This window comes from Heterodontus francisci, chromosome 14 (genome assembly GCF_036365525.1).
Source record: "Heterodontus francisci isolate sHetFra1 chromosome 14, sHetFra1.hap1, whole genome shotgun sequence".
Classification (NCBI taxonomy): Eukaryota; Metazoa; Chordata; class Chondrichthyes; order Heterodontiformes; family Heterodontidae; genus Heterodontus; species Heterodontus francisci.
In genome coordinates this window covers 54,955,755-54,980,570 of record NC_090384.1, presented here as the reverse complement: position 1 = coordinate 54,980,570, position 24,816 = coordinate 54,955,755, and the positions used below count along the sequence as shown (strand labels likewise).

Below are 24,816 nucleotides of genomic sequence, written 5' to 3'. Positions count from 1 at the left end.
GTGGAAGGGCTTGCCATAATTTTCCAATCTTCCCTACATATGGGGGGAGGTGGCAGAGGATCAGCGAGTGACAAATGTGACACCCTTATTCAAGAAAGAGTCATAAAGTTATACAGCACAGAAACAGGCCCTTCGGTCTATTGTGTCTGTGCCGGCCATCAAGCACCTAACTATTCTAATCCCATTTTCCAGCACCTGGCCCATAGCCTTGTATGCTATGGCGTTTCAAGTGCTCATCTAAATACTTCTTAAATGTTCTGAGGGTTCCTGCCTCTACCACCTGTTCAGGCAGTGTGTTCCAGATTCCAAGCACCCTCTGGGTGAAAATTTTTTTCCTCAAATCCACTCTAAACCTCCTGCACCTTACCTTAAATCTGAGCCCCCTGGTTATTGACCCCTCCACTAAGGGAAAAAGTTTCTTCCTATCTAACCTATCAATGCCCCTCATAATCTTGTACACCTCAATCATACCTTCCCTCAGCCTTCTCTGCTCTAAGGAAAACAACCCTAGCCTTTTCAGTCTCTCTTCATAGCTCTTCAAAGAGTGTAAGGACAGCCCTAGCAACTACAGGCCAGTTAGTTTAACATCAGTTGTGGGCAAGGTTTTAGAAACAATAATCAGAGAAAAAATCAACAGGCACTTGGAGAGGTTCGAGTTAATTAAGGAGAGCCAGCATGGAATTGTAAAAGGGAGATCATGCTTGACTAATCTAATTGAATTTTTTGATGAAGTAAAAGAGAAGGTTGATGAAGGGGATGCTGTGGCTATTGTCTATATGGATTTTAACAAAATGTTTGATAAGGTACCACATAAAAAGCTGGTTAACAAAATTGAGGCTCATGGAGTAGGAGGATCAGTGTCTAATTAAATTAAATTAAATCCAATTAAATAAAAAATTGGCTTAAGGACAGAAAACAGCGAGCCATCATAAATAGTAATTTTTCCGACTGGTGGGTAGTAGACAGTGATGTTCCTCAAGATTCAGTGCTAGGACCATGGAATTCTTTGCTATATATAAATGACTTGGATCTTGGTATACAGAGTAGAATTTCAAAATTTGATGATGATACCAAACTTGAAGGAGTGGCTAACAGAGAGGTTGACACAAACTGCCCGGAACGGCTAGCAGAATGGGCTGACAATTGGCAAATGGAACTTAATACAGATAAGTGTGAGGTGATGCATTTTGGCAGAAGAAATAAAGTGGCAAAGTTCTAAAGAGTGTGCAGGAATGGAGGAACCTGAGAGTGTATGTCCATCGATCTTTGAAGGTGGCAGGACATTTTGAGAGAGTGGTTAGCAAAGCATGTGGGATCTTGGGCTACATAAATAAAGGCATAGAGAACAAAAGCAGGGGAGCTATGCTGAACCTTTGTAAAGCACTGATTAGGCCCGAACCAGTTCTGGTCACCAAACTTTCAGAAGGATGTGCGGGTTCTCAATAGGGTAAAAGGAGATTTAGCAGAATGGTTCCAGGGATGGAAAATTTTAGATACAAGGTTAGGTTGGAAAAGCTTGAGTTGTTCTCCCTGGAGCAAAGGAGGTTGAGGGGAGATTTCATAGAGGTGCACATGATTATGACAAGCTTAGATAAGTTAGAAAACAAAAAAAAGGTGGTCTAAGTGGAGACAATGAATGATTTCAAAAGGAAATTGGAAGGACACTTGAAGGAAATAAACTTGCAGAGTTCCGGGGACTGACTGGATTGCTCCACGGAGAGCTGGCATGGACTCAATGGCCAAATGGCCTCCTTCTATTCCATAAATGACAGTATGGCTGGGACTTTATCCTGGCCATGGGGGTCTCGCATCTGGAAAAAGTGACCCTGAGAACCCCGTGTTGCCTCTTCTGCGGGCGGCCTGCCCAATCTAGTGCTAATATGGCATTTTAAGTCAACGGAGGCAGCCCTTCCACAGGGATTAAGGACCCTGGCGATGCAAGTCCGCCCTCAAAGAGCTGCCCATGGAGCACCTACCTGAGGCCTACATGTGGCACTGAGCCCAGGCCACAGGTGGGTCAGGATGGTAGGGGTCTTGTGGAGTGGGGGTCGGCGGGGAGGTGGGGTTGGTAGCAAGGGCAGGGAGGTGGCTCTCAGCATGCCTTCTCGCTGCCCGATGCTGGGTCTCGCATTTGGGCACTAAATGCCTTTTAATGAGAGTCCCCCCCCGCACCACCTCAGAGCCAGAAAGCAGCCTGCAAGCTTTTTAGTGCCACGCTTCCCAGAGCCGCTGCCGCATGGTTAATTGCTATGACAGTGGGATGAGGCCCTTAATTGGGCATTAATTGCTTAGTTAAGGGCATCAATTGGCAACGAGGTAGGAAAGCCCTCCACCATCCCACCTGATTTTATGCTCACCCTGTTTTCAAACCTGCCACGGGGGAGAGCATAAAATGCCCCCGCATTACTCCAATGATAGAGTGGAATCACATCCAGTAATGATAGAGAAACTAAGTGCCTTTATAGCACTGCTTGTGGGCCAGGAGGAGTAACAGTGCTTCCCCTGGTTCCCCAGAGTCAGGAATTGGAGGCCCCCCCAACAGACCCACCCGGGTCATGGAGCAGATCTACCTGCTCCTGCAGCCTGCTCCAGAGTTCTCAATGCCTGACTAGAAGGCAAACCTGTCAATCTACTGATTTCCAGACAGGAAACCTGTCACGTACAAAAGACGCACACTGTGGATTTAAACTTCACAGCATTGGAGGAAACTTGGGCTTCCCAGCCGAAACTCTATACCTCCCAACACCAGGCCCCCATTCCTCCCACTGCCTATGTATTTTGACTTGGTTAATATTCAAGCCAGAGATGCTTTTGTGCTTCAAGGAGTATTTGACCATTTCTTTCCATATTCCTTGTTGAGGTTTAGGATTCTCCCAACATGTTTTCACTAAACACAAAAAGCAAAATTGTTGTCATGCCTATGCTATTTATTAACCAGAACTCAACTTTTGCATGAACAAAATAAGAAAGAAAGAATGAAAAAACTTACCTTTATATAGTGTTGATATCATGTTTTCAGAGTTATGATGTTGTCCCAAAACACTATAGCACCAATAAATTACTTTAAGTAGAGCAGCGACTGTTGTTGTGAAGGCAGATATGACAGCTGATTTGCATACAGCAAATGAGATGAATGGCTAGTTAACCTGTTCTTTTGGTGGTGTTAGTTGAGATGAATATTAGACAGGACACCATGACTGTTCATTGTTTTTGCAGCAGTGCCACAGGATCTTTTACTGCCACCTGAAAATGCCTCAGTTTAGCATCTCATGTTAAATATAAACCTTAGAAATGAAGCATTCATTCAGCAGTGTACTGATCTTCCAGTATACATTATGTGCTCAAGTCCTGCAGTGGGCTTTCACTCACAATCTTCTAACTCAGAGGTGAGAGTGCTACCAACTGAAGTATGCTATTCCAAGAGCCAGAACCATTTTCAATGAGGAAATTTGCAGTATATTTGATCTGATGGGAATATGTTGGTCCTCCTAATTCATAAGATATCCTCAGCACACATGCTTTGCAAGAGGCCACATGTTTTTTTTTGATTCATTCATGGGATGTGGGCGTCGCTGGCTAGGCCAGCATTTATTGCCCATCCCCAATTGCCCTTGAGAAGGTGGTGGTGAGCTGCCTTCTTGAACCGCTGCGGTCCATGTGAGGTGGGTACACCCACAGTGCTGTTAGGAAGGGAGTTCCAGGATTTTGACCCAGCGAGAGTGAAGGAACAGCAATATAGTTCCAAGTCAGGATGGTGTGTAACTTGGAGGGGAAATTGCAGGTGGTGGTGTTCCCATGCATTTGCTGCCCTTGTCCTTCTAGTTGGAGAGGTTGTGGGTTTGGAAGGTGCTGTCTAAGGAACATTGGTGCATTGCTGTAGTGCATCTTGTAGATGGTACACACTGCTGCCACTGTGCGTCGGTGGTGGAGGGAGTGAATGTTTGTGGATGGGGTGCCAATCAAGCGGGCTGCTTTGTCCTGGATGGTGTTGAGCTTCTTGAGTGTTGTTGGAGCTGCACCCATCCAGGCACGTGGAGAGTATTCCATCATACTCCTGATTTGTGCCTTGTAGATGGTGGTCAGGCTTTGGGGAGCCAGGAGATGAGTTACTCACCGCAGGATTCCTAGCCTCTGACCTGTTCTTGCAGCCACGGTATTTATATGGCTACTCCAGTTCAGTTTCGGGTTAATGGTAGCCCCTAGGATGTTGATAGTGGGGGATTCAGTGATGGTAATGCCATTGAATGTCAAGGGGAGATGGTTAGATTCTCTCTTATTGGAGATGGTCATTGCCTGGCACTTGTGTGGCGTGAATGTTACTTGCCACTTATCAGCCCAAGCCTGGATATTGTTCAGGTCTTGCCTAACTTGCATTTCCACACAGACTGCTTCAGTATCTGAGGAGTCACGAATGGTGCTGAACATTATGCAATCATCAGCGAACATCAAAGAACAAAGAACAGTACAGCACAGGAACAGGCCATTCGTATTCCAAGCCTGCACTAATCTTGATGCCTGCCTAAACTAAAACCTTCTGCACTTCCGGGGTCCATATCCCTCTATTCCCATCCTATTCATGTATTTGTCAAGATGCCTCTTAAACGTCTCTATGGTACCTGCTTCCACCACCTCCCCCGGCAACAAGTTCCAGGAACTCACCACCCTCTGTGTAAAAAACTTGCCTCGCACATCCCCTCTAAACTTTGCCCCTCTCACCTTAAACCTATGTCCCCTAGTAACTGACTCTTCAAAGCTGGGAAAAAGCTTCTGACTATCCACTCTGTCCATGCCGCTCATAACTTTGTAAACCTCTATCATGTCTCCCCTCCACTTCTGTCATTCCAGTGAAAACAATCCGAGTCTATCCAACCTCTCCTCATAGCTAATGCCCTCCAGACCAGGCAACATCCTGGTAAACCTCTTCTGTACCCTCTCCAAAGCCTCCACGTCCTTCTGGTAGTGTGGCGACCAGAATTGCATGCAATATTCTAAGTGTGGCCTAACTAAAGTTCTGTACAGCTGCAGCATGACTTGCCAATTTTTATACTCTATGCCCCGACCGATGAAGGCAAGCATGCCGTATGCCTTCTTGACTACCTTATTCACCTGCGTTGCCACTTTCAGTGACCTGTGGATCTGTACGCCCAGATCTCTCTGCCTGTCAATACTCCAAAGGGTTCTGCCATTTACTGTATACTTCCCACCTGCATTAGACCTTCCAAAATGCATTACCTCACATTTGTCTGGATTAAACTCCATCTGCCATTTCTCCGCCCAAGTCTCCAACCGATCTATATCCTGCTGTATCCTCTGACAATCCTCATCACTCAACACCATCCGCAACTCCACCAACCTTTGTGTCGTCTGCAAACTTACTAATCAGACCAGCTACATTTTCCTCCAAATCATTTATATATATTACAAACAGCAAAGGTCCCAGCACTGATCCCTGCAGAACACCACTACTACAGCCCTCCATTCAGAAAAGCTCCCTTCCACTGCTACCCTCTGTCTTCTATGACCGAGCCACTTCTATATCCATCTTGCCAGCTAACCTCTGATCCCGTGTGACTTCACCTTTTGTACCAGTCTGCCATGAGGGACCTTGTCAAAGGCTTTACTGAAGTCCACATAAACAACATCCACTGCCCTTCCTTCATCAATCATCTGCGTCACTTCCTCAAAAAACTCAATCAAATTAGTGAGACACGACCTCCCCTTCACAAAACCATGCTGCCTCTTGCTAATAAGTCCATTTGTTTCCAAATAGGAGTAAATCCTGTCCCGAAGAATCCTCTCTAATAATTTCCCGACCACTGACGTAAGGCTCACCGGCCTATAATTTCCTGGATTAACCTTGCAACCTTCTTAAACAAAGGAACAACATTGGCTATTCTCCAGTCCTCTGGGACCTCACCTGTAGCCAATGAGGATGCAAAGATTTCTGTCAAGGCCCCAGCAATTTCTTCCCTTGCCTCCCTCAGTATTCTAGGGTAGATCCCATCAGGCCCTGGGGACTTACCTACCTTAATGCTTTGCAAGACACCCAACACCTCCTCCTTTTTGATAATGAGATGACTGAGACTATCTACACTCCCTTCCCTAGGCTCATCATGCACCAAGTCCTTCTCCTTGGTGAATACTGATGCAAAGTACTCATTTAGTACCTCGCCCATTTCTTCTGGCTCCACACATTGATTCCCTTTTCTGTCTTTGAGTGGTCCAACCCTTTCCCTGGTTACCCTCTTGCTCTTTTTATATACGTATAAAAAGCCTTGGGATTTTCCTTAATCCTGTTTGCCAATGACTTCTCATAACCCCTTTTAGCCCTCCTGACTCCTTGCTTAAGTTCCTTCCTACTGTCTTTATATTCCTCAAGGGATTAGTCTGTTCCTAGCCTTCCAGCCCTTACGAATACTTCCTTTTTCTTTTTGACGAAGCTCACAATATCCCGTGTTATCCAAGGTTCCCGAAACTTGCCAAACTTATCCTTCTTCCTCACAGGAACATGCTGCTCCTGGATTCTAATCAGCTGACGTTTGAAAGACTCCCACATGTCAGATGTTGATTTACCCTCAAACAGCCGCCCCCAATCTAAATTCTTCAGTTCCTGCCTAATATTGTTATAATTAGCCTTCCCCCAATTTAACACCTTCACCCGAGGACTACACTTATCCTTATCCACAAGTACCTTAAAGCTTATGGAATTATGGTCACTGTTCCCGAAATGCTCCCCAACTGAAACTTCGACCACCTGGCCGGGCTCATTCCCCAATACCAGGTCCAGTACGGCCCCATCCCTTGTTGGACTATCTACGTATTGTTTCAAGAAGCCCTCCTGGATGCTCCTTACAAATTCTGCCCCATCGAAGCCCCTCGCACTAAATGAGTCCCAGTTAATATAGGGGAAGTTAAAATCACCCACCACGACAACCTTTACATCTTTCCAAAATCTGTCTACATATCTGCTCCTCTACCTCCCGCTGGCTGTTGGGAGGCCTGTAGTAAACCCCCAACATCGTGACTGCACCTTTCCTATTCCTGAGCTCCACCCATATTGCCTCGCTGCATGACCCCTCCGAGGTGTCCTCCCGCAGTACAGCGGTGATATTCTCCTTAACCAGTAATGCAACTTCCCCACCCCTTTTACATCCCCCTCTATCCCGCATGAAGCTTCTAAATCCTGGAACATTTAGCTGCCAATCCTGTCCTTCCCTCAACCAAGTCTCTGTAATAGCAACAAAATCATAGTTCCAAGTACTAATCCAAGCTCTAAGTTCATCTGCCTTACCTGTTATACTTCTCGCATTGAAACAAACGCACTTCAGACCACCAGTCCCGCTGTGCTCCGCAACATCTCCCTGCCTGCTCTTCCTCTTAGGCTTACTGGCCTTATTTACTGGTACCCCCTCATTTATTTCACTTGCTGTCCTCCTGCTCTGGTTCCCACTCCCCTGCCACACTAGTTTAAACCCTCCCGAGTGACACTAGCAAACCTCGCAGCCAGGATATTTGTGCCCCTCCAGTTTAGATGCAACCCGTCCTTCTTGTACAGGTCCCATTTGTCCCTGAAGAGATCCCAATGGTCCGGATATCTAAAACCCTCCCTTCTACACCAGTTGTTCAGCCACGTGTTTAGCTGCACTATCTTCCTATTTCTAGCCTCACTGGCACGTGGCACAGGGAGTAATCCCGAGATTACAACCCTAGAGGTCCTGTCCTTTAACTTTCTACCAAACTCCCTAAACTCCCCCTGCAGGACCTCGTCACTCTTCCTGCCTATAGTTGTTGGTACCGATGTGTACCACAACCTCTGGCTGTTCACCCTCCCCCTTCAGAATGCCCCCTGTCCGTTCAGAGACATCCTTGACCCTGGCACCAGGGAGGCAACATACCATCCTGGAGTCTCTTTCACGTCCACAGAAGCGCCTATCTGTGCCCCTGACTATAGAGTCCCCTATAACTATTGCTCTTCTGCGCTTTGTCCTCACTACTGACCCCCACTTCTGACCTAATAATTGAAGGAAGGTTATTGAAGAAGCAGCTGAAGATGGTTGGGCCTAGGTCACTACCCTGAGGAACTCCTGCAGTGAAGTCCTGGAGCTCAGATGATTGACCTCCAACAACCACAACCATCTTCCTTTGCGTTAGGTATGACTCCAACCAGCAGAGAGTTTTCCCCCTGATTCCCATTGACTTCCGTTTTGCTAGGGCTTGTTGCTGCCATACCCGGTCAAATTCTGCCTTGATGTCAAAGGCAGTCACTCTCACCTCACCTCTTGAGTTCAGCTTTTTAATCCATGTTGGAACCAAGGCTGTAATGAGGTCAGAATCTGAGTGGCCCTGGCAGAACCCAAACTGAGCATCACTGAGCAGGTTATTGATAAGTAAGTGCTGCTTGATAGCACTGTTGATGACACCTTCCATCACTTTCCTGATGATTGAGAGTAGGCTGATGGGGCAGTAATTGGCCGGGTTGGACTTGTCCTGCTTTTTGTGTACAGGACATACCTGAGCAATTTTCCACATTGCCAGGTAGATGCCAGTGTTGTAGCTGTACTGAAACAGCTTGGCTAGGGGTGCGGCAAGTTCTGGAGCACAGGTCTTCAGTACTAGCTGGAACATTGTCAGGGCCCATAGCCTTTGCAGTATCCAGTGCCTTCAGTCGTTTCTTGATATCACGTGGAGTGAATTGAATTGGCTGAAGTTTGGCATCTGTGATGATGAGGACTTCAGGAGGAGGCCGAGATGGATCATCAACTCGGCACTTCTGGCTGAAAATTGTTGCAAATGCTTTTGCCTTATCTTTCGCACTGATGTGTTGGGCTCCCCCATCTTTGAGGATGGGGTTATTTGTGGAGCCACCTCCTCCAGTTAGTTGTTTAATTGTCCACCACCATTCACGGCTGGATGTGGCAGGATTGCAGAGCTTAGGTCTGATCTGTTGGTTATGGGATTGCTTAGCTCAATCGCATGCTGCTTACGCAATTTGGCATTCACGTAGTACTCTGTTGTAGCCTAACCAGGTTGGCACCTCATTTTGAGGTATGCCTGGTGCTGCTCCTGGCCTACCCTCCTGCACTCTTCATTGAACCAGGGTTGGTCTCCTGGCTTGATGGTAATGGTAGAGTGGGGGACATGCCAGGCCATGAGGTTACAGATGGTGGTTGAGTACAATTCTGCTGCCACTGATGGCCCACAGTGCCTCATGGATGCCCAGTTTTGCATTGCTAGATCTGTTCAAAATCTATCCCATTTAGCATGGTGGTAGTGCCACACAACACGATGGATGATATCGTCAATGTGAAGGTGGGACCGTCTCCGCAAGGATGGTGGGGTGGTCACTCCCACCAATACTGTCATGGTCAGATGCATCTGTGGCAGGCAGATTGGTGAGGAAGGGGTCAAGTATGTTTTTGTCTCTTGTTGGTTCCCTCACCACCTGGCACATACCCAGTCTAGCAGATATGTCCTTTAGGACTCGGCCAGTAGTGGTGCTACCGAGCCACTCTTGGTGATGGTCATTGAAACCCCCCACCCAGAGAATATTCTGCGCCCTTGCCACCATCTGTGCTTCCTCCAACTGGTGTTCAACATGGAGGAGTATTGACTCATCAGCTGAGGGAGGGCAGCAGGTGATAATCAGCAGGAGGTTTCCTATTCCATGTTTGACCTGATGCCATGAGACTTCATGGGGTCCGGTATCAATGTTGAGGACTCTCAGGGCAACTACTGTATAGCACTGTGCCACCACCTCTGCTGGATCTGTCTTGCCGGTGGGACAGGACATACCCAGGGATACTGATGGCAGTGTCTGGGACATTATCTGTAGGGTATGATTCCGTGAGTATGACTATGTCAGGCTGTTGCTTGACTAGTCTGTTGGACAGCTCTCCCAACTTTGACACAAGCCCCCCGACGTTAGTAAGGAGAACTTTGCAGGATCAACAGGGCTGGGTTTGCCATAGTCATTTCCGGTGCCTAGGTCGATGCCAAGTGGTCTGTCCGGTTTCATTCCTTTTCATTGACTTCATAGCGGTTAGATACAACTGAGTGGCTTGCTAGGCTATTTCAGAGGGCATTTAAGAGTCAACCACCTTGCTGTGGGTCTGGAGTCACATGTAGGCCAGACCAGGTATGGACAGCAGATTTCCTTCCCTAAAGCGCATTAGTGAGCCAGATGGGTTTTTACAACAATTGACAATTATTAGACTAGCTTTTTAATTCCAGATTTTTTATTAATTGAATTCAAATTCCACCTTCTGCTGTGGTTGGATTTGAATCCATGTCCCCAAATAATACTCTGGGTTTTTGGGCTATTAGTCCAGTGACAATACCAATACGCCACCGCCTCCCCTAAACATGTAAAAATGTTTTAAAAAACCAACAATCCAAATCTCTACCTCCAGGTGGCTTATACTTCTGCCATTCAGAAGCTTGTTACACCAGGTTTCTCAGACACATCAGCTGTTAATCTCTCCTCCACTGACTGAGAAGTCAAAGACATGAGAACTCTGATGTAACCTGTTGCTGTTTTGATCTCTGGCCTCACCACCTCATGTGTGGTAAAAGCTCAGCCCCTTAGAAAATCACGCAGGAATTTCAATACAGGGTTGGGGCCTGGCATATTTTGTCTGACCTATTTTCCAGCTCTCTGGATGACCCCCGTTAGAAGTTATATTGGGAGCACACCAGAAGGCTTGTGGTCTCTCAGGACCAGTGGATTTAGTAGGAATGTGTGTATATATGCTTACTTTATGCAGGTTGTACTCAATTTCTGGTAAGTCTACAATCTTTTCAATGTTCTGATTGATGGTACATATCTGCACTAATGTGTCACAACCACCACTAAAATTAGGATGCCCTTGACTATAGAGATTTAACATCAAAATACCATGTCATTACCTGCACAGGCATGGCCCACAGATTTGGAGAGAGAAAGAAAAACCACATCAGTTGGTTTGTATCGATGGCGACCAGATTGCAGATCTGTCCAACGGTCATCTCCCCCATGGACATATTTGACGTTGACAAACGAAGGATCTTATTGTAGATTTTTGTCTGAAATAAAATTAATGACATGGAGTTGGTGTGAGAAACCATCAGGAAAATTCTTCACAGATAAACTTTACTTATTTTCAACAAGATTTTGAACCAACAAAACTATTGTAATATTGACTGTATAAGTCAGGAATTTGAAATGACAGTAAACCATAAGCAAAGTGGAATTATACAAACTCATATAAATGTTATTTAATTTTTTAAAAAACTGCAAGTCAGGCGTTCCAACCTCACGACAAGCTGTGGTCTTCCAAATCTCTTTGAGAAATTGTAATTGTTGATAACTGTTACAGCCGCATCAACCTCCTGGGAATTTTCTCCATGTTCCTTAAACTAGAGAGCAAGCTTCATCTCCTTATTCGTGTACAGCTTGTATCAAAGTAGTAATGGTCAATATGATTTTTGACACACATTTTGATACTTCGTTTATCCTGCTCAGCAACCATCTCATTGGCAGTCTCTTAACTCACCAATAGATGTAATATAAAAATGTGTTTGGAAAACCTGGCCGACTGTGATTAAAAATAGAATCACTGTTAAAATGAAGGCATGGGGCCTTATTAAAATATTTAAAAGTCCAACCCAACTCCTGAGAGCAAATTGTTGGACCACCTCTCGTCCTTCCTCTGTTAAAACCGCCAGGTTTCCCAGGCTTTGGGAAACCTGGCGGGAAGGGCTGAAACCATGATGTAAGTGCCTTTACAGCACTGCTTGTGGGCCAGGAGGAGCTGGAGTGTTTCCTCTGGTCCAAAGAATTACCAGTAAACCAGCCAGCAGCCCTCCCCTGGCCCTGCAATCTGTCTACTCCTCAACCCCCACCCTGTGATTGGACCTCTGTCTCATAATTGCACCCTCTGACCGCCATCTGCTCCCCCCAACCACCATCTTCCACTTGCACCATGATCGAGCCTCCTCCCCTCACAAACAGTAATAGGACACTCCAGACAACCATTTAACCACCCCCTTCACTCCCGTGATTGGAACCCGACTACCACCACCCCATACCCACTAAGATCACCCAGTCAATCAGGTTGGCTAAGAGTGGGAAACTTACAGAAAAAAGTTAAAAGATGTCCTGCAGTATTGATGTAAAAACTGCAAGACTGACGGGTAACTTTTACTTCTGGGTTTCCTATTCCTAATTTCAACCCCTGACAAAATGTGCCTCAGAGGTAAGATTAGGGCCACAGAAAACAACAAATTTGTAATCTTCTCCTGCCATAATCAGATCCAAGCAGCCTGAATAGCAAAACTCAACTTCCTTGATGGTTTATTATCTAAACTCACTATCAAAAACTCACCCTTTTTACATACACAGACCAAACAACAACACTTTGTATTTATATAATGCTTTTAACATTGTAAAATTTCCCAAGGCACTTCATGGGAGCATTATCAAACAAATTTTGACATTGAGCCAAATAAGGAAATTTTAGGGGAGATGACCAAAGGTTTGGTCAAAGAGGTTTTAAGGAGCGCCTTAAAGATGGAAGAGAGAAGGAGAGGCAGACAATTTTAGGGAGGAAATTCCAGAGCTTAGGACCTTGGCAGCTGAAGGCACAGCCTTCACATGGTTCACATGGTGGACTCATCAAAATCAGGAATGCTCAAGAGGCCAGAACTGGAGGAGCACAGATATCTTGGAGGATTATAGGGCTGAAAGAGATTTCAGGGATAGGGCAGGGCAAGGCCATGGAGGCATTTGAAAATAAGGAAAAGAATTTTAAAATTGAGGCATTGTGGCACTGGGAGGCAGTATAGATCAGCAGGTCCAGGGTGAATGATGAATTGGTGTGAGTTAGGACACGGGCAACAAAGTTTTGCATGACCTCAACTTACAGAGAGTAGAACATGGGAGGCAGGTAGGTCAGGACAGCGTTGAAATTGTCAAGTCCAGAGATAATAAAGGCATGGATGAGGGTTTCAGCAGATGCACCAAGGCAGAGGCAGAATTGGACCATGTTACGGAGATGGAAATAGGTGGTCTTAGTGATGGTGCGGATATGTGGTCAGAAGCTCATCTCAGGGTCAAATATGACACCAAGACTGCGGACAATTTGATTCAGCCTCAGATAATTTCCAAGTGGAGGGATGAAGTCAGTAGCTAGGGAACGGAGTTTGTAGTTGGGATGGAGGACAATGACTTCGGTCTTCCCAATATTTAGTTGGAGGAAATTTTTTCTCATCTGCTACTGGAAGTCAGACTTGCAGTGGGACAATTTAGAGACAGTGGAAGGATCGAGAGAGATGATGGTGAGGTAAAGCTGGGTGTCGTCAGCGTACATGTGGAAACTGATGCTGTGTTTGCAGATGATGTTGCCAAGGCACAGCCTGTGGATAAGAAATTTGGAGGGGTGTGGGGAGGGGGGCGGGGTTGAGGTCAAGGATGGATTTTTGGATAAACACATGGCTGTGAGCAAATGCAGCTATTCAATTCAGACAGCTTACACTGGTTGATCAATTAGCCAAACAAATACACTTGTTATTACAATGAAGTTTAACATCTGTCTTTATTTAGGCTGCAAGTTACACAGAAATTAACAGACTATGGGGTAAAATTCAACTTCGGCAGGGCGGTAATAAATTGGCTGCTCATTATATACTCTGCCAGATTTTTCTTTCTAATGGCTTCCATTTCCCATGTTACCAATTTGGGTCTAACGCAGATACCTGCTCGATCTCAGTGGCATGACCATTATATGGTCTCAATGTTTTCATTTTTATGGGAGTTGACTCACTTGAGGCTTGTTATGAAATGTTAAGCTTGTTCATTTGCCATTATGTAAACATACAGAATTGTATTGATGATTATATTCACGTATTTCTATCAATTCAACTTGCTTTTAAGAACATAAGAACATAAGAAATAGGAGCAGGAGTAGGCCATTCGGCCTCTCAAGCCTGCCCCGCCATTCAATAAGATCATGGCTGACCTGCCCCAGACCTCAACTCCTCTTTCATGCCAACTCCTCATAGCCCTCAACTCCCTGATATTTCAAAAATCTATCTACCTCCTCTTTAAATACTTTCAGTGATCTAGCCTCCACAACTCTCTGGGGTAGAGAATTCCAGACATTCACTACCCTCTGAGAGAAGAAATTCCTTCGCATCTCAGTTTTAAATGAGTGTCCCTTTATTCTGGAACTATTTCCCCTAGTTCGAGATTTCCCCACTAGTGGAAACATCTTCTCAACATCTACAAACATTGTATGTTTCAATAAGATCACCCCTCATTCTTCTAAACTCTAATGAATAAAGGCCTAACCTGTTTAGCTGTTCTTGATAAGTCAATCCCTTCATTCCAGGAATCAGCCGAGTGAATCTCTTTTGAACTGCCTCCAATGCCAGTACATCCTTTCTTAAATATGGGGACCAAAACTATACACAGTACTCCAGGTGCAGCCTTACCAACACCCTGTACAGTTGTTGCAAGACTTCCCTATTTTTAAACTCCAACCCCTTAGCAATAAAAGCTAAATTTTCATTTTCCTTCTTAATTACCTGCTGCACCTGCATGCTAACTTTTCGTGTTTCATGCACAAGAACACCCAGATCCATCTCCAATTAAATAATAGTCTGCCTTTTGATTCTTCCTACCAAAGTGCATGACCTCACACTTTCCTACATTAAACTCCATCTGTCAAGTTTTTGCCCACTCACTCAACCTATCTATATCCCCCTGCAGATTCCTTATGTCCTCATCACAACATGCCCTCCCACCTATTTTTGTATCATCAACAAATTTGGATATATTGCACTCTGCCCCCTCCTCCAAGTCATCAATATAGATAGTAAATTATTGAGGCCGTAGGAGTGATCCTTGTGGCACTTCACTAGTTACATCTTTCCAACCTGAAAAAGACCCATTAATCCCGACTCTCTGTCTTCTGTGAGTTAACCAATCCTCAATCCATGCTAATACATTACCCCCAATACTGTGAGCTCCTATCTTGTGCAATAATCTTTTCTGTGGCACTTTATCCAATGCCTTCTGGAAATCCAAATATACTACATCTACCAGTTCCCCTTTATCAACTCTGCTTGTTATATCCTCAAAGAACTCTAGCAAACTTGTCAAACTTGATTTCCCTTTCACAAAACCATATTGACTCTGTTTGATTGCTTTAAGCTTTTCTAAATGTCCTTCTATTTCTTCCTTAATAATGGACTCTAGCATTTTCCCAACGACCGATGTTAGGCTGACTGGCCTATAGTTTCCTGCTTTTTGTCTCCCTCCCTTCTTGAACAGGGGCATCACATTAGCAGTTTTCCAATACGCTGGGACCTTCCCGGAATCCAGTGAGTTCTGGAATATTTCGACCAATGCCTTCACTGTCTCTGCAGTCACTTCCTTTAAAACCCTTGGATGTAGGCCATCAGGTCCTGGTGACTTGTTTGCCTTTAGTCCCATTAGTTTGTCAAATACTTTGTCCCTCGTGATAGAGACCATGAGCTCCTTGCTTATCTGATACCTGTGGGATGTTTATAGTGTCCTCCACCTTGAAGACCGATGCAAAATATTGGTTTAAATTATCTGCCATTCCCCGTTATCAATTCTCCAGTTGCATCCTCCAAGGGTCCCACACTCACTTTAGCGACTCTCTTTCTTTTTATATACCCATAGAAGCTCTTGCTGTTTGTTTTTATATTTCTTGCCAATTTACTTTCATAATCAATTTTCTCCCCTTTATTAGCTTTCTAGTCATCTGCTACTGGTTCCTAAAATATTCCCAATCCTCTGGCCTACCACTAGTTTTCACCACTTTATATGCCTTAGTTTTTGATTGGATAGTCTCCTTGACCGCCTTTGTTTACCATGGGTGGTTCATCCTTCTCATCGAGTCCTTCTTTTTGACTGGGATAAATGTTTGCTGAGCGTTATGAAATATCTGCTTAAATGTCTGCCACTGCTCATCCACTATCCTTCCCCTAAGTGTATTTTCCCAGCCCGCTTTAGACAACTCTTTCTTCAGACCTCTGTAATTGCCCTTATTTATGTTGAGGACACTGGTTTGAGACCCGAGTTGCTCACCCTCAAACTGAATTTGAAATTCTACCATGTTGTGATCACTACCCCTTAAAGGACCCTTAACTACGATATCTTTTATTAATCTTACATCATTACACATGACTAGATCTAAAATAGCCTGTCCCCGGGTAGGTTCTGCAACGTATTGCAGATACACACTACAAATTTGTCTTCCATGTTAACTCTGCCAATCTGATTTGTCCAGAGAATATGCAGATTAAAACTACCCATGACAATTGTAGCACCCTTCTTACACACCTCCGTTATTTCCCGATTTATACTTTGTCCTATTGTGAGGCAACTCTTCAGGGGCCTATAGACTACTCCCACCCGTGACTTCTTCCCCTTGCTATTCCTTATTTCCACCCATTATATATAAATAATAAATATACTACACTACCCAACTTCAGCAGGTTGTTTTGCTTGACTTATAGGGCTGGATTTTAAAGGTAGTCTGATGCTGGAAATGATGGCAGAGAGGAATGAAGATAGCAACGGAGGAGCCCGCCACCGATCCCGATGCTGTCAGACCCCATACCGATCGCGGCGCGGTCTCATGGCGGTCGCCCCGCTGCTCAGCGATGGGACCCACATCAAAATATGTAAATGGTTACTTACCATGCATTAATATGCAGGCCGCAGTGATTCGGGCAGAAGGTTTCAATCTTCATTCAGACGTGCGGCATTACGTGCCGTCACATTCACGTCCATGAAAAGCTGGTGGCAACAAAGTGTCAGTCCACGGAGCAGGTGAAGGTGGGTGAGGGTCTCCGATGACCGGGACATAACTCTGCATGAAATAAGGGAGGGACCCCATGCCCTTCTACCATAAAGGGGGTCAGTCTATGCATGCTAGCATTTGGCATGGGGGTGAAGGGGGCTCACCCTGCAGCTGGCCAACGCTGTTTGCGGGAGGGGGGAGCAATAGCACTCCATGACCCCTTCTGTGTGGGGTACGGACCAAAGTGGTATGGGCTGAAGGTCATGTGGCCAATGGTTGCACCCTCGCAATGTCAGTAACATGACCGTGTTCATGCTGCCCCGCTTTCATGCAAAGCTAGTGTGGGCGATGTCATACCGTACCATATAGGTGATGATGGAATGCAGTTGAGGCACCAATGTACATCACTGTCTGCCCTGATGGGTGCCATTGATCCGCTGAAGGCACTGAGTTCACCTGCAGCATTCAGATGGGGATGGTCCATCCTGTCTGTCTTGATCCAAGTGCTGTGAGGAGCCATATCCGCCAGAGGCCGAAACAACAGGCAGGCACAGCCCACGTGGAAGCTCATGGAAGGAAGCAGCAGCAGTCACCAAGGTACTTTTGATGCTTGAGAAGACAACGGGTCTACAGGCTCTGCATGACATACCTGCACATGTCAGATCGCCAGTGTCAGAGGCGGCTGTGGATGTCCAGAGAAGTGGTGACTCATCTCTGTGCCCTGCTGAATGATGAGCTGCAGCCGACGGGGTTTCAAGGACACCCTATGCCTGTGGCCCTCAAAATCACCGCGGGTCTTACCTACTACGCCTCCGCATCATTACAGAGACCCACCGGCAACCTGTGTGGCGTTTCAGTCACCAGTGCACAGCTGTATCAGGGAGGTCACCAATGCCTTGTACAGGAGGGCCAGTGACTATGTGTGCTTCGGGACAGACCCAGAAGGTCAGTCCCAAAGGGCCATTGGATTTGGGCCCATCACGGGTGTCCCACAGGTGCAAGGACTCACCGACTGCACGCATGTGGCCATCAAGGCTCCAGTTGGACAACCAACCGCATTCTTGAATAAACTCACTCAACCTGCAGCCAGTATGTGACTACAATAAACACTTCATGCAAGTGTGTGACCGCTTTCCAGGCAGCAGCCATAACTCAGTCATCCTGCACTGCTCCCAGGTGCCAAGGCTCTTCACTGCACTGGCTCAGATCCAGGGGTGGTTTCTTGGGGACAAAGGCGACCCCTTGCAGACATGGTTCCTGATATCGGTGAGAAACACTGCCAGCGATGCAGAGGAGAGATACAACACCTGCCAGGGCTTGACATGAGTTACCATCGAGCATGCCATTGGAATGCTCAAGATGTGCTTCCACTGCCTACACAGTTCAGGTGGGGCCCTACAGTACTCAGCAGAAAGGGTGGCTCGCATCGTCGCTGTGTGATGTGCTCTGCACAACTTTGCAATACAGAGCGGGGAGGCCTTGCAGGATGATGAGAGACAGAAGCAGGAGACATGCTCGCACGATGAGGACACAGTGGAGGTGCAGCAGCATGCATGCATGGGAGGATGGAGATCATTGAGGCATCACAGACAGGATGAGCAAAGAACAAGGGATGCTCGGTAATGCCTTATTGTTGAACACTTCCACTATCTCTAAGGAGCAGAATATGCTCCCCATGTCACACATCACCGTGCTTCATCTGGTAGATAGTCTTCTGCATCTGTGACATCTGTGTCACCACTATTACTGGCAGCAGATGACTGAACCATTGCCCATGTGACTGCACTCAGACAGTGCATTCATCACACATACTGGCTTGGCGATGATGTTTGTCCGTACATTGGCATTGCTCCAGGGCAATGATGTCATAGGAAGAGATATAGTCGGCACATGCTGGCATGTGTCATTAACACATTAAAAAGGAGGCACCTGTTAGACAAACACATTTAATCAGAAGTTAACAGAACATATATGTTGCATCCGTGATAACCCACCTGTGTCATTGTGTCTTTTTTAGCCACTTGCGGGTGCTCTTTCGCAGTGCAACCTCTGCGCTAGCAGCTTGACTGGAGGACGCCCTTTGGCTTTGGATGACTTGGGCATCATCCTCTGGGCGCACAAGGCCTGGAGGTCCCCAGCTGCGTGAGGGCCTCCTGCTCCAGCACAGGGGTCTCCTCAGATGCCATGGCTACAGGAATTGGACTCATTGGCGGAGGGGCTGAGGAGCCAGTGCCCACATTGGAATTGCCCTGAGGGGGACCCCACATATGGATAGCTAGCTTTCCTCCTCCCTCTCAAAGGCTTGTGGGAACCTCGTTGCAGTCCTGAGAAGGACCAGGTGCAGAGACAGTGCCCAGGCCCTTATTCCCTCTCTCACCTAATCACTGCTGCATCCAGCACATGGTTGAGGCGATGGTTTGCAGGTCAGCGTGCATCAGTGGGATGTGGCTATCCATGAGGGTCGCCATCCTCTCCATGGAGGATGCCATATCCTCATTTGCCTGGTACATGGCAGCTGTCATGGCCTGGATGGACTTGCCCATCATCCGCTCATGGCTGCGCATGGCCGATGGCATCTTCACCAGATGTTGCCTTACCTCTCCCTGAAACTCCAGCATGCCCTGTGCTGTCGACACCAGAGGATCATCATCACACTTGGGATCAGCATGGGTTTGGCCACCCACAGTCCTCCGACTGTCAGACTCAGCCAGCTGCTCAGGCGTGTGTGTGGTGCTTTCACCAGCTTGTCACTCAAACTCTAGAGCCGAACGCATTCCCACTGAGGAGAATGTCTCTGCGCTGGTGGAAGGTGTGACAGCGTCATGGGATGCTGCATTCTCTGAGTTTGTCTCCTCAGGGGTGCCGGCACTCTCCGGGGCGTCCGATGCCACCTCGGAGCATCGCCCTGCGTTTGTCAAAGAGATGAATGTTCACTCCAGAAGCCAAGCTTCACTTCTGAAATTGGACATTCTCCATGACCACCACGTACTTCGAGGGCCTCGTCCTCAGCCTCAGTCAGTGGTCAGTGTTCCAGCACCCTCCTCCAGTCCTGGAGGACTCCCTCGCATTGAGTGCACTCTTTGCCTGGAAGAGCAAAGGTGCAGATGTTACACATTGACATGACGCTTTGCACAACAGGGGCGCTACAACAAAAGGTGGGTGACAGTGAGTGTGTCAGATGGACTCAGCCTGTCATGAAGGTGCCATCCTCAATGAGGGATTGACTCTTTCACACATGCAGACACCCATGTAGCATCAATCTTCCCCGCCCAGCCTCCCTGTGTTTGACACGGCAGTGGCACCCACGTGTCACTCTGTGTGGGCAAACCTGGGTCAGATGGGGCCCCAAAAAAAAGAGCCACTTACCTTTGTTGAGCGAATGAAATTATTCATCCTCTTGCTGCACTGGACCCAATCTTGGCGGGTGATCCCATGGCAGCTTACCTCCTCTGCAATCTCCATCCAGGCTTGCTTGGTCAGGTGGGAGGCCTCTTCTTGCCATCGCTGGGGAAACAGACCTCCTGTCTTGCCCACACAGCCTGGAGGAGACTGAGCAGGAAGGCATCGCTGAACCGTGGGGCTACCCTCGATCGCACCTCTGACATCTTTCAAAGTCGCATGGATGTTGTTGTCAAGATGTTTCTCTGGATTCAGCTGTGTGCAGCAGCAGACAAAACGGTTAGAGTTCACCTTTGTAAGTAATGCAGGGCTGGCTACCATTTAAATATGGCGCCAGCACCCGATCAGTCGTCACCTGACTCCGTTTACGGCATTGTCCAGCCTGCCCCCTCTGCGTCATTGGAGGTGGGGGGCGGGCGTGCGGCCGTGCAATTGCGGCAGTGCCGCGCTGTGCGGCTCATACATGCGGGCCGCAAAGAATCAGTGGCAGCCTTTTAAATCTAGCCCATAGTTAATTTTTTCAACAATTTCTCTTGTGTTCCATCCTTCTGATGTTTGACTGCCTGTACAGCATTCTCTTTCCAAAAGTCATACTGCCTGTGTTGTTGTCAATGATTCTAATTTATTGGCTGGCTTTTGACACACTGAAAGAAATCAAAAACCTTCCAACACATTATTGAGACTAGTAAATTGCAGATTATTTGTAGCTCAGGCATCTTATGTCTCATGCTTCCAGCATTCATGTATTAATACCTTAGTATGGATTTACTGCCTCTCAAATCTGACAGTGCCTGCTTTTTCCTAGGCTCTGGTCCAAGTATGTCTCTCTGGTTACTATGTTCAAACCTACTAATTAACTAGCTTTTACCCTACAGTTTGTCCGATCTAGAATCTGGCTACCTCCCTGCTCTTCACACCTTCCCCCCACAATAACCACTCCCTCCCCACTACCTCCACATTCCCAGTTATCTCGTTTAAGTGACTTTTAATTGCTGCCTTAATATTCCTTGCAAGTCTATTCCTATTTAATTTAGGTGTAGCTCGTGACTGCTAATGTTTCTGTAACTCAATAGACAGCTTTTCTTTTCATCCAAACTTAGTCATTAAAAACGTGTCAAAGTCTGTACTGCAAAAATTGGGTTATGAAGCCTCAGGGCCTCTGCTCCCTTTAATTACTTCATGGAAAGATTAGGAAACTAACAAATAAAAGGGCAGCACATTTGTGCTTCACTTTGAAATCTATGTAGATGAAGAAGGGCACAGGTTTCACCCCCTAGTCTGTTGGGTGCTTGCTTTCAACCACATCACGAGGGAGACTCACACAGAACACAGTCACTCCCTCAGAAGGTGAAAAGAAAGTCAGAACATTCTTGTGACAAAACTTAGATCATTATATCCTGTGTTAACTTGGTAGAGATTCCTTCAAATCATTCACAAGACAGGAGTGTGGGAATACCTGCCTTGGGCATTAATATAGTTCAGGGATACTTCCAGAGCAAGCCTTGCAATTGCCAATGAGAGAAGCAGGGACTGTCAGAACAGCTATGTCAGCCATGGCTCAGTTGGTAGCACAGTTGCCTCTAAGTAAGAAGGTTTGGATTCAAATGCCGCTCTAAGATTTAAATGCAAAAAATCAAGGCTAACACTCCAATGCAGTACTGAGGGAGTGCAGCACTACTGGCAATGCCACCTTTTGGATGAGATGTTAAATTGAGGCCCCATCTGCCGTCTCAGGTAGATGCAAAAGAACCCATGGCAGGGGAGTTATTCCCAGTGTCCTGGCCAATATTTACCTCTCAATCAAAATCCCAAAAACAGATTAGCTGATGAATAAAAGCAAAATTCTGCTGACGCTGGAAATCTGAAATCTGATCACTTTCACATTGCTGTTGTGGCAGTTTGCGGTGTGTAGGTTGGCTGCTGCATTTCCTACATTAAACAGTGACTATGCTGCAAATGTACTTTATTGGCTGTAAAGTATTTTGGGACATCCGGTGGTTGTGAAAAGCTCGATATAAATGCAAGTCTTTCTTTTTCTTTTAGCTTCAGGGTTGTTTGAAATTGTGGCAGGATTTTACCATCATGCCATGGGTCCTGCTGCTGGGACCAAATACAGGTCCCCAGCCTGCGTGGGGGAACTGTGTGACCACAGAGGGGGTTTTACCAGCGGCGGTCAATTAAGAGGCTGCTGCCAGGACCACTATCCAAATAAAGGTGGCAGCCTGTCTCTCCGAGCTGCCAACCGAACCGGAGGAGGCTGGCGCTGAGGCTACAGGGAGAAGGAAAAGTTGAGGCACCCTTGAAGGGCCGGTGAGATTTTTTTTTAATATGCCGGGGCCAGACAGGGAGGCGATTGGAGTGGTGAGCCTCTATGTACTTGGCGGCCTCCTCATGCAGTGAGGAGCCCTTCCGACCCTGGTAAAATGCTGGGAGCATTGTAAAATTGCCATTACTGGGCCAGTTAATTACCTTAATTGGCCCCCCCATCTCCGGTTAGCGGGCAGCCAAACCACTGACATTCACGCCTTTAAAAATATCCTGTGGCGGAATGCAGACATCGGGTTTCCCTCCCGATGCCTTTCACTGCCATTTTACCAGACCTCCCGCCTCCCAGCCTGTCTCCAGAGGGCTGGTAAAATCCCAAACTGGGTTTTTTACTCCAAAGTCTAAATTATTAACAGAAACACTCAACAACAGTGGCTCCAAGGCAGATCCTTGTGTGACCCCACTTACCATCTTTGGCTGCTCTGAATATTTACCCTTTATCCCTAATCTCTCCTTTCTGTTTTGTAGCCAGCTAGCTATCCATTAAAAACCTTAACTGAAGTCTGATATGATGTTCTTTTTGAAGATAGAAGAAAATTCATGTGAAGGTACATGATAGGCCCAAAGGCTAAAATAATTAAGAAAAATGTTTCCATTTGGTTAGTCTGGGAATACTATTAGTACTTATCTAGATATCGGGACAAGTCTTGAGAAAAAAGGAAGCTATTTTCTTTCCTGAGATTGATGATGTGTCGTATCAATTATACTTTAAATTATCAAATTGACCTTCATACCAGGCACTATTTTGACTTATGCAGCTTGTCTCTTACAATTGTAGTAATGCCAAAGGCCTCAGAAGCAGTTGATTTGAGCACATGCAATGATTTCAGCACTGCACTACATTTTCTACACCTAGACTCAAGTTAACAGTTAATCGTTCACAAATATATGCTTAAACATTGGAAATTATGCATAATGTATGTTGCAAATGTCACTCATATCTAGCAGCGTGCGAGGGGATATTTTTGTTGTGCTATTTTTGGTTTAATTATACCTGCAAGTTTATAAATGCTGTAAAAATCCAGACGAAAATTTAAAAAGACAATTGAGAACTTTGTTTCAGCAGAGAGAACTCATGCAAAGATAACTATTATGTTTCCCAATGCTCCTATTGTATAAACAGTACAGAACATGTGGGAAATGAGAGGTTGAGATAATATGCTTCTTAAGAAAAGTTACACATCTAATTTTTCACTGGGTGCTGTCTTATAGTGCATTTTGTCTTTAATATTAATTATTGACTTTGAAACAAATCCCTGTTTTCTAATACAATCAGATACTCCAATTAAAAACAAGAAACGCTGGAAATACTCAGCAGGTCTGGCAGCATCTGTGCACAGAGAAGCAGAGTTAACGTTTCAGGTCTGAGACTCTTCTTCAGAAATGGCAAATATTAGAAATGTAAAAGGTTTTAAGCAAGTAAAGCGGGGGTGGGGCAAGAGATAACAAAGGTGAAAGTGTTGATAGGACAAGGTCGCAGAGAATAACCGACCAGAAGGTCATGGAACAAAGGCGAATGGTATGTTAATGGTGTGCTGAAAGACAAAGTGTTGGTACAGATAGGGTGTGAATGACTGAAAAGCACAGAGCACTCCAAGCACAGACATAAAAAAAAATTAAAGAAACAAATCAGTGGGTAAGCACAGTGGAAACAAACTTAACAAACTGAAAAACCTAAAATAAAATAACCAAATAAAAAAGGAAAACAAAAAAAAAAATAACTAAGCATATAAAGGGTGACCCATCATGCTCTGAAATTATTGAACTCAGTGTTCAGTCCGGCAGGCTGTAGTGTGCCTAATCAGTAAATGAGATGCTGTTCCTTGAGCTTGTGTTGATGTTCATTGGAACACTGCAGCAATCCCAGGACAGAGATGTGAGCATGAGAACAGGGGGTGTATTGAAATGACCAGCAACCGGAAGCTCGGGGTCATGCTTATGGACTGAGCAGAGGTGTTCCGCAAAGCGGTCACCCAATCTGCGTTTGGTCTCCCCAATGTAGAGGAGACCACATTGTGAGCAGCGAATACAGTATACTAAATTGAAAGAAGTACAAGTAAATCGCTGCTTCACCTGAGAGGAGTGTTTGGGGCCTGGGATAGTGAGGAGAGAGGAGGTAAATGGACAGGTATTACACCTCCTGCGATTGCAGGGGAAGGTGCCGTGTGAAGGGGACGAGGTGGTGGGGGTAATGGAGGAGTGGATGAGGGAACGATTCCTTCAGAATGCTGACAGGGGAAGATGCCTTTGGTAGTGGCTTCACGCTGGATGTGGCGGAAGT

The 24,816-nt window shown here is 46.1% G+C and overlaps 1 protein-coding gene across 1 annotated transcript in view; it reads right to left on the bottom strand.

The window, feature by feature from the left end:
• The window catches only part of abcc8 (ATP-binding cassette, sub-family C (CFTR/MRP), member 8), a 333,471-nt gene that overhangs the window by 194,836 nt on the left and 113,819 nt on the right, over positions 1 to 24,816 (bottom strand). The window contains exon 9 of the mRNA XM_068046867.1: positions 10,906 to 11,061. Coding sequence (XP_067902968.1) covers positions 10,906 to 11,061 — 156 coding nt within the window. The remainder of the gene's footprint in view (positions 1 to 10,905; positions 11,062 to 24,816) is intronic.